The 10595-nt window shown below is 40.6% G+C and overlaps 1 protein-coding gene across 1 annotated transcript in view; it reads left to right on the top strand.

Annotated features, from left to right (window-relative positions):
* Positions 1-1679: 1679 nt before the first annotated feature.
* The window catches only part of LOC134734872 (uncharacterized), a 60678-nt gene continuing 51762 nt past the window's right edge, over positions 1680-10595 (top strand). Inside the window, exons 1-2 of the mRNA XM_063628230.1 lie at positions 1680-1769; positions 2109-2119. Of these exons, the coding sequence (XP_063484300.1) occupies positions 1680-1769; positions 2109-2119 (101 nt within the window). The remainder of the gene's footprint in view (positions 1770-2108; positions 2120-10595) is intronic.

Here is a 10595-nt window from a genome sequence, read left to right as displayed (position 1 = left end):
GTTACTTTCTGAGGAATACTCTTTGACAAAATAATCTGTTTATTTTTAATAAAGTAATTTATCTGTTTATATATTTTTTCTCTTCCAGAGTCAATATTATTAAATTATATTTTTCTGGAAAATCATTTATTTTAGCTAGGTTTTCAATATATTCACATAAAGTTAAGAAAAATGACCTTCTAACTTCCTTTGTATATGTGGTTACTTTCTGCTATTTAATTTCTGCATTTGGGTATTTAATCTTTTAAGGAGGATTGTTGAAAGATTATGTAGACACTAGATCATGCTGATGTGCTGGTAGGAATGATTCAGTGTTTTGTTTCTGATGAAACACTTCTGAGAAAGAGACAGTTTTCAACAATAGACTGGATTAAGAAAATGTGGCACATATACACCATGGAATATTATGCAGCCATAAAAAATGATGAGTTCGTGTCCTTTGTAGGGACATGGATGAAACTGGAAAACATCATTCTCAGTAAACTATCGCAAGGACAAAAAACCAAACACCACATATTGTCACTCATAGGTGGGAATTGAACAATGAGAACTCATGGACACAGGAAGGGGAACATCACACTCCGGGGACTGTTGTGGGGTGGGGGGAGGGGGGAGGGACAGCATTAGGAGATACACCTAATGCTAAATGACGAGTTAATGGGTGCAGGAAATCAACATGGCACATGGATACATATGTAACAAACCTGCACATTGTGCACATGCGCCCTAAAACCCTAAAGTATAATAAAAAAAATTAAAAAAAAAAAAACTGATAGAGGCAACAAAGAGAAAACCTAAAAAAAAAAAAAAAGAGACAGTTTTTTCCCACCAAAGCAATGTTCGGTCTTTGAACAGGGAAAAAAATAATTAAAAGAAGGCAAATGGTTAGGGTTCAGGAAAACATAGGAATGAGGGAATTTCCAGAGACCAAAAACAGTATCAGGGAGCTTCAGGAGCTATGCACAGAAGTGAAATTAGGATCTGTGTTTTCTGTATGGTCTGGAATACTTGAGAGCTGCCTGACTCTTCTCTCTCTCTCTCTCTCTCTCTCTGTGTATGTGTATGTCTTCTTATCTGTTCCTCTCCCTCTCTCCCTCTTTTCCTCCCTCCCTTTTAGATGTAAATAAATTTATTAAGCTATTTCTCAGAAAGGATTGTTTACTGTGAACAGGGAGATGGAGTTCCAATTTACAACAAAATTGAGAAAAATCATAAGAGGGAACTTGGTGCCACAATCTCTGTAGAGTCCAGAGTCCTTGGTTTCCAATTCTCTTCTAACTATACTTCTGGAACCCATAACATGTATAGGAAAAGGACCAAGTCCAGTAATTACGGAAAGGCAGTTAAGAGCAGGTAGATACAGATGACTTTTATTCTGTTTCAAGTACAATACATGTGCATGTGCCCCACCTTGAAGACACATGCAAATATGTGTCCATAAAAGTTTTACTTGCAAACTTAAAAAAATCAAGATTAAATATGACGATATGATGCCATGTGCTTTAAATGTTACTTTTTTTGAGATCAAAGACAATAACTCACTAGTTTTGTGTACTTAAATTCTTAATAGAATCATAAACCCAGCACTGCCTGAATCTACTTTAATCCAAGATAGGTAGACAGGAAAAAGATTTTGTTTTGTCAGTGTTTAAGGATGAGAGTACTCTGTGAGTAGGGGCATGGGGAGCCAGCCACCTCCCTTTCCTCCTCCATCATGTGGGATTCCATGCAGCCTGGGTTTGGCTGTTCTGCACCTGCTTAGAATTCAGGTAAGGCTTGGCAAAGTAAGAACAGCTGCACCTCCTTTTCTTGGGGCTTCTGGCCCTCTGTAGTTGTTGGGCAAACAACAGCACACAAACAAAAGGGCTGATGGAGGCAGAGGTGGTTTCCTGGGCACCCTTTGCCCTGCCACCTACATACCTGTCAGAATGGTGACAAACATTATAATGACATGGTGGCAGTGCTCTGGTTGCATAGAGGAGCCAGCCTAGATGTAACTAACAACTCAAGAAAAAAACGAACTGGACACCCTGAACCAATCACTGAGCACACAGGCTTCCTGATGCAAACCAGGAAATGGCAGCATTTTTTTTGTTTGTTTTTAACAGGAAAAGGTAAGGTAAGACTGACAGCAGAAGGTACGAAGGGAGCAGCTCATTCTCTATTGAAAAATGTAACTGAAGTAATTTCCCTGGAGGGTGGAGCAAAAAGGGAAGAACAGAGTCGTGAGAGTAATTTATTTTAAATAGCAGAGGGCCCATTTGGCAAGGTTCTCTTTCCGACTAAATTAAGAAGAGAGTCAGAGCTGTGTGTCTGGGAGTGACGTGGAGAGGATAAGGATGGTGAGGACGAGATTTAGTTTCGAAAGGTCTGGTTTCATTGCCTTCATCTCTGCCTCTTTGCAGTCCCAAGCAGAACATGGAGCTGGAGCAACTAGATTCCCAGTGTGATGCTTATTAGTTCTATGATCTCAGGCAAGTTACTTAATTGTCCCTCTCTGAGCTTTGGTTTCCTTTAAATGCAAAAGGAGGTATTGTCATTTTAAGAAACCTATATATAAGGCCAGATTCCCAACCCATTTCCTAGGACCTGGTGCTGAGTAAGGGCTTCCATTGTCTTGGCCCTTCCTGCCTCACTGTCCTTCCCAGCCTCACAGGTATCATATGATGTATAAGGATGAACTGGGATCATGCATGCCACATACCCAATATAGATCTTGCATACAACAGATGCTCAACACATGTTTATTTTCGTCTTTCCTTCTAACCAAGTCCTTTTCATCTTCTTAGCTCAAGAAAACTTCTCAGTCAGCCAGCAAACATTCTTGCCTAGAGCGGTCATTGTCGCCACCTTATATAGTTGTAATTTTACCAAATGTAATTCAGCCTCTTACTGAGTTCCAATTTTTAATTATTACAACTAGACCAAAGTGAATTTCTTTGTGCATAAGTCCCTTCTGCATAATTGGTTAGTTCCTTGGGATTAAATCCCAGAAATGGAATTACCATGGAAAAGAGTATGAACATTTTAAATGTTTAAATGCTTCTGACACATCAAATGGACTACAAAGATGCATTTCACTCATTAAAACCCTGCCTACAATATGAGAATTCCTGTTGCACTGCTCCATCACCATACCAAGTAGTCTCACTAAAAAAGAGCAACTGTCAATTTGATAGGCAAAATATGATATCGTTTGCTTAATCTGCAATGTTTGACTGACTGTGAAGATGACCATATTTCATCCTAATTTATCTATCTGTTTTTTATGCATCTTCTGTTTATATCTTTTGTTCATTTATCAACCATGGTGGTCATATTTCTTTTATTGACTTATAACAGGTAATTAACTTTTTTAAGTGCCTACAGTGATCACCATTGCACAGGAGGTCAAGGAGGAGTGGAAAGCATAGGAAAGTTCACAATCTTTGTGGACAACCACCACCCCACTTGGTTCCCAGAAGAAAATCTTTTCTGCTTTTAAACTATTGTTTCATGACAAAACTGTCAAACAAAACAAGGAAATGATGCCATTTTTAAATTGTATCTAGTATTTGCAATTATTTCATCAAGATAGAAAAGTATAATGCCACATACATAAGTAATCTATGTCCCTGTGCCAGATATTGACCCGAAGGCACACTATTTCATTTAATCTGCCAAATTCCATCTTAAGTTAGGTATTCATCTACCCATTTTGTAGGTAAGGAAACCGATGGTCAGAAAGGTAAAGCAACTTTCCTCAATAAATATATTATTTGCCCAAGATTTTATGGCCAATAAGGGGCAGAACCAGAGGTGAGACCCGTGGGCCTGACTGTAGAACTTAGCCCCTTTTTGGATTGTAATAGGGTTTTTTGTACAAGGGCCGGGGGCCAGGACACCAAGTCAGGGCCTGGTTCACAGAAGGCAGCATCTGCAGTATTCACCCACCATCACCACCACTGCTGCCACCATGGACTTGGAGCAGCTTGTAACCACACGTAAACGTCACCAGCAGATGAGGAGCGAGGGTCCTGCCTCCCCTGCCTCTGCAGATGGTGCAGAGTTCACCTGCCGCTGAATGACAGGGAAACGGGGAGGCTGTCCTGGCCCCTCATTCACCACACATGCCCTCCTCTGCCAGGGAGTAGAGAAGGGAGGCAGGCTGTGGGGGTTGGTGATGGATAAAGAGAAGAATCTGAGATTGTGGAAGTTGTTTCTGCAAATGCTACAGGAAACTGGAGGCCCAAACGCTGCTCTCAGGGTCACAGCTGGAGCAGCAGAACAGAACAGGGTGAATAATTGTCTTTCAAAGTCAGAGTTTAATGGGAATTTTTCTGTGCTGGGGGCTGGTAACTTAGAGGAATCCTGGAAAGCCCTGGCTCCCTTTTCCTCTCTCTCGATTCTCAAAGACACTTGAAAAATCAGGAGGTTGATACCATGGAAACCTCAGCTGCCAGCCTGCCCTCCTCACACAAGACTCCTCAGCCTCCCATCAGACCCACATGGAGTGGCTTGACTTGTTCTGCTACTCACCAAGAAGGAGGCTGATTTGGAGCATCCAGATCTGAGTGAGGAAGCAGCTGCTGGTTTACAAAATTTGGAAGACAGAACATTTTACAGAAGAATAAAATCACGTGTGATAATGCCTTACAAAACTAACCACCATAAACTTTCCTGTGTGTTTTCTCTGGGTATGTTCTGTGCATTTTCAAGTAAATTTTTTAAAAAGTTATCTATGTAAGGTACTAGTCTCCAAAGTGTGTTATGTGAGATGACTGTGTTATAAGAAGAAAATAGAAAATAAGCCTATTTGTATTTTTATTTAATAAGAAAAAAAGAAGCCCTTCCTAATATGTAAAAGATTTTCCCTGCACCCTGGTTTGGTCTGTTTGTCAGACAGTCACATATGTGAACTACCCCAAGAGAAGAGCGTAAGGCCCCATGGCCGGGGATGAGTGTGTGACACTCACTCCTGGGTCAATCTCAGATGACTGACATCTAGTGAACATGAATATCACTGAAGCCACACAGAGTGGTTGAGTTATTTGAAAAGAATTCCCCTGATATTCACAGGCTGAAGATACATAATGCAAACTAACAAGAAAAAGGCAGAGCCACCCCTGCTCCCACATGTGGTATAAACTCTTCATCAGCATATCATCAGGTAAAACAGATGATACAATTGAATTAGACAAGAAGCCACTGAAATTCAAAATGTTTAAGAAGACCATACAAAATATGGAGTTGCCTCTACTACAGTTAATAGTAATCCCAACTCTAATTGCATATCAAGCCTTGAGGTATTATCTAATGTTATGTGAAGCCATCATGAACTGTAAGATATTAAAATATTGCTTATTTCATGGATACAAATATATTTGTAACAAGTTTATTTTTTGGTATATACTTTAAAATATACAATTCACAAATCAATTGATGTACATATGGTGGAACTGCCTGCTTAAAATCTATTTTTCACAGCCCTGGCATAAAAAGTTTGTAGACCACTGATATAGGCTCTATTTTTTTGCCTTCCTTGCCTTCTAATAATTTTGAAGGTAAACATCCTATTTTCATTTTCCTAGTGGTTTCCTGTAAATTAGCAAAATATATAACTTGAACTCATTTTTTCTCTAATGATTGCTATGAAAATAATGTCATCTATTTACTTTCCCTGTTAGATGAGAACTGAGCAAGTCTCTCTATTGTTTCCTAGTTGTCATTGATATAATTTGAAGTTTTATATACAGTTTATAATTATTGATGCTTGTTTACTCTGTGTTTTTTTAGACATTTAGAAATATTTGCATTACAAATTTGGTTCTCCAGCAGCTTTAGAGGAATGTATGAAAGTGTTACCAATCTCATTTATTTAAGAAAAAGGAAGTTCAGGCTGGGTACAGAGGCTCACTCCTGTAATCTCAACACTTTGGGAAGCTGAGGCAGGCAGCTTGAGACCAGGAGTTCAAGACCAGCCTGGGCAACATGGAGAAACCCTGTCTTCACAATGAAATATTTTTAAAAAATTAGCCAAGCATAGTAGCCTGTGCCTGTATCCCAGCTACTCAGAAGGCTGAGGTGGGAATATTGCTTGAGCCCAAGAGTTTGAGGCTGTAGTGAGCAGAGATTATGCCACTGCTCCCCAGCCTGGGCAACAGAGCTAGACCCTTAAAAAAAAAAAAAAAAGTTAAATGTAAGGATTCTTATGTGCTGAGAGTGAAACTATATCTGGAAAACCTTAGGAAGGATATTTGAATTGATTACATTATTCTTCTATTTTAAAGCAACATTACAACAAACATCTGTGTCCTTTAGAAATACAATTGGTTGCTAGTAAGAACTGTGAGCTTGTGGCAGAAATGGTAACTCTATGAAGCATCAGGGTTCCAGGCATTATATTCTTTTCTCTTCTTTCATGTGTGACTACTGTTCTCAAAGTCACAACATGGCTGCTGGAACTCTTGCCACCATGTACAAGTTTCAGACACTAGGGAGGAAAAAAGACTGAAAGTGGAAGAGAGCTTTTCCCCAAGTTCCATTAAGTGACTTCTGCTTACATTTCCTTGGTCCTCTCTTTCTTCCAAGGGAGTCTGGGAAAAGGAAATCTTTACTTAGGCACATTACTACAACCAGATACATAGTTAGGAAAGAAAGGGATGGATAGTGGGTAGGTGGCCAGCAGTTTCAAACATAATACCCTTCAATATCTTTCTTTGAACATGCATATAGTGTTGCTTCTGTTTAGATGTATCCCTAGAAATAGAATTTCAAGATAAAAGTATATTTACATTGGCATTAATGTACTGTCCAATTGCACTTTGAAATGACTGTGCATGTTTATATTCCCATGGACAGTCTATGAGGGTTCCCATTTTATCACAGCCCTGCCAGTACTGGGTATTGTGACCTCTGGAACAATGGCTGGATATCATCTATATATGCCTATGTCTTAGCAGATTCAAGCCCCCATCATAATCCTAACCTTGTGGCCTCTCATTAGTTTTACAAAAGCAGCTTAGTTTTGGGAAGGGCTATTATCATCCTTGCTTTAAGGTTAAACTATAAACTAAATTCTTCCCAAATTAGCTTGGCGTATGCCAAGGAATGACCAAGGACAGCTTGAAAGTTAGAAGCAAGATGGAGCCAACTATATCAGATTTCTTTTACTGACATAATTTTGAAAACATGATTTTACCTTTCTTTCCTTAAACAGCTTGTTCTTGCCTGAATCAGGCATATGGAAATTTCTGACTCCCAGGATTGAGACAGTGCACTGTTTTTTTGTTTGTTTGTTTGTTTGTTTGTTTTGTTGAGATGGAGTCTCACTCTGTCCCCCAGGCTAGAGTGCAGTGGCGCGATCTCTGCTCACTGCAAGCTCCGCCTCCTGGGTTCATGCCATTCTCCTGCCCCAGCCTCCGGAGTAGCTGGGATTACAGGCGCCCGCCACCACGCCCGGCTAATTTTTTGTATTTTTAGTAGAGACAGGGTTTCATTGTGTTAGCCAGGAGGGTCTCGATCTCCTGACCTTGTGATCCACCCGCCTCGGCCTCCCAAAGTGCTGGGATTGCAGGTGTGAGCCACCGCGCCCAGCTGAGACAGTGCATTGTTTTATCTGAATCCATTCCATATATACTAGGCCTGCTAGGTAATAAAACCTGCGTGGTCATACCTGTAATAACTCCTTGACCCCACTCCACATGCATGAAGATTAGTGGACAATGTGTAGGACAATACCATTTACACATGTGGTCTGGGCTTCTTCTCTGGCTAGAAGTGGGAGGTCTTTATTTCCCCACCTGAAGAACATTGCTTTGCAAAAATCTAACTTTTGGGGCTTAACATATCTACATTGCCTTCAGATCCCTAAATCAGAACTGATGAGTCCCATTCCAACCCAATCACTTGGTCTATTTGAAAAATATTGCACCATTTCTTCATGTTTCTCAAAAAGCTTCACCAAGGCCAATAATTTAGAGGCCCCTGTGGTGAAATCCAGGCCTTTTTATAAGACTTCATTATCAATTCTTCTGCAATGCTGTGGTTTAGGTAACGATCCCCTCATCTCCTCTGGTGTCTCACTGAATAAATCACTCTAATCCCAACACCTGTGTAGAGGCCTTTCCTTCCTTTTGGTTGATGTGTGGTCAGAAACCCAGCACATGAGTCTCTCTGACTATGGACATTACCAAACACCTGTGAGACCCCCCACCGCCAGGCATTGACTTCACAGAAGAGGAGGGATTTGTGGCTGTAAACCCAGATATATTTTCTAACTATGGTCATTGTAGACACTTTTTTAGTTTATGTCACTTCATCATCAGCACTGTGCTTCCTGCAAGTGTCTCCCGTTTGTGGTAACAAGTCTCTTTCAATGTAGTCCCATGACTTTCCTCCTAGTTGTTTCCCTAGCAGAAACAGTCTAGTGTTCAGAAAACTCTGTTCCATCAAGTTAAGCAGGTTGGAGGCCCAAGTTAACCCACTGTTGACCACCGACCTCCGTTCCCTTCCAGGAAAGTTTACAGTTTCTCAGGAATTTGTGGTTCTGCTGGGTAACACCAATTTCCAGCTTGCAGCTTCATGAATACTTTCCTAGAATTTACTCATTCTGCTATGCTCACATGACAGTATTCCAAAGTCAGATACCTGAACATATTTTATTTAACAAGTATTAGCTTGATTTATAATTTTATGTAGACATATGATGGTGATTGCATCTCCATGTGTACCCTTTCCCCGGGTTCCACAAATGTTAGAGATGGTCTTGGCACAGGAGTAGGTGCACTGCTATTGTAAGCCCCCTGCTTATGCAACTCATTTGTGTTTTCAAGTCCTGCTTGAGCCTGTTCTTATATATATGTAACTTCCACTTGATGATGAAATGCTGTTGGACATACCTGATTATAGGAGTGCATGAATTAAAAAATACCCAGTTGAGGGTGGTTCAGGTTGCACAGTCATTTGGTGTGTCTCATGGTCAGTGTATTAGTCCTTGCACTGCTATAAAGATATATCTGAGACCGGGTAATTTATAAGGAAAAGAGGTTTACTTGGCTCAGGATTCTGCAGGCAGTACAGGAAACATAGCGGCTTTTGCTTCTGGGGAGGCCTCAGGAAACTTACAATCATGGCAGGAGGTGAAGGAGAAGCAGGGATATCTTACATGGCAGGAGCGGGACCAAGGGGCAGGGGGAGGTGCTACACACTTTGAAACAACCAGATCTCACAAGCACTCAATCACCATCATGAGAACAGCACCAAGGGGATAGTGTTAAACGATTTATGAGAAACTTCCCCTGTGACTGAATCACCTCCCTCCGGGCCCCACCTCCAACACTGGTAGTTACAATTTGACATGAGATTTGGGCGGGAACACAGATCCAAACCATATTAGTCAGGTATAGCAAACCTAAAGCTATACGAGAAGAGAGTTATTTTCTGAAGATTATGTGGTTCTGCTTAACATTGAATGAACCTCTGTTAGTTTTTTATTGTTATTGTTGCTATTGTTGTTATCTTAGTCTGCCATTCCTCCAACGAGCAATCAGTTGGCTCCAGGTCACATCAAACACATTTGGGTCTGCAGGGCCCTAAGGGCCAATGGCAGAGATGATTACACTGTAGCCTGAATAAGCAGGAAAATCTTCTCTTGCTTGGGGCCCCTTTCAAAGTTGATCATCTTATAGCTAGTGAACGTGCTAACATTGTATACCCAATTGTGTCATATATTATCTCCAAGAAGACCTACGAAGCATGATATCTCTTTCTTAATGACAGTGCATTCAAGGTGAAACAAGATTGCATTTATCTTTGAGGGAATGTGCTGATATTCTCCAAATGACTGGACTCCTAGAAACATTACTAAGGTGTCAGGCCCCCTAAGTTTCATGAGATTTATCTTGGTATTTTAGTGCCTCTAGGATATCTGCTGTTAGCTTCTAACTACATCAGATCATCATTATGTAATTCCTATGGTAGGTCAGCATGATGAAAAAGAAGATGGGATATGATAAAGCTCTCTGTTACATCTCTTGCTCTCTGGTCTAATACCTTCATGATCTATTCCCACTCATATTTTCCAGATCTTTGCTAACATAAATTAACAAAAGCTTGCAAGCCTTTTGGTGTGAAAGCCTACTCCTCTGAAGTTTGACTATCTTACTGACCCAGGGGACATGCAGTGACCTAGTTATAGACCTGGAGGAATAAGGAGTAAGAGGGGTGAGGCATGAAGAAAATTGGTATCTTCTTTCAAGAAAGGAAGACCCTATGTGAGTGAGGTTATTACATACTGGTAAGGCAGAACTAGTTTTCCAGATGAGAGTAGGGGCCATGTTTGTAGGTAAGGGAAGCCCTGATCCTCAGGGTCTTATTCTTTCCTAACCAATGTGCTGCCTTTTAACAGAAGAAAATTCAGAAGCCTGAGGATTCAATTTACTTTGAAATCCAGCAACCCACAGGACCAGAATCTGTATCTAATTTTTGACTAGCCAGGCTTTCAGTTCCTGCAGCATCCCCCTGTGAAGTGTGGTGAGTGGAATTTTTCTACCTCAGTAAGTACAGGAGAGCCAGACATGGAGGGGAACACAAACTGAAAAAAGTGAAAACAAAAA

The sequence above is a fragment of the Symphalangus syndactylus genome, chromosome 12, assembly GCF_028878055.3.
Source record: "Symphalangus syndactylus isolate Jambi chromosome 12, NHGRI_mSymSyn1-v2.1_pri, whole genome shotgun sequence".
Lineage (NCBI taxonomy): Eukaryota > Metazoa > Chordata > Mammalia > Primates > Hylobatidae > Symphalangus > Symphalangus syndactylus.
The sequence above is the reverse complement of the archived record's forward strand: the minus strand, read 5'-3'. Positions and strand labels throughout refer to the sequence as shown.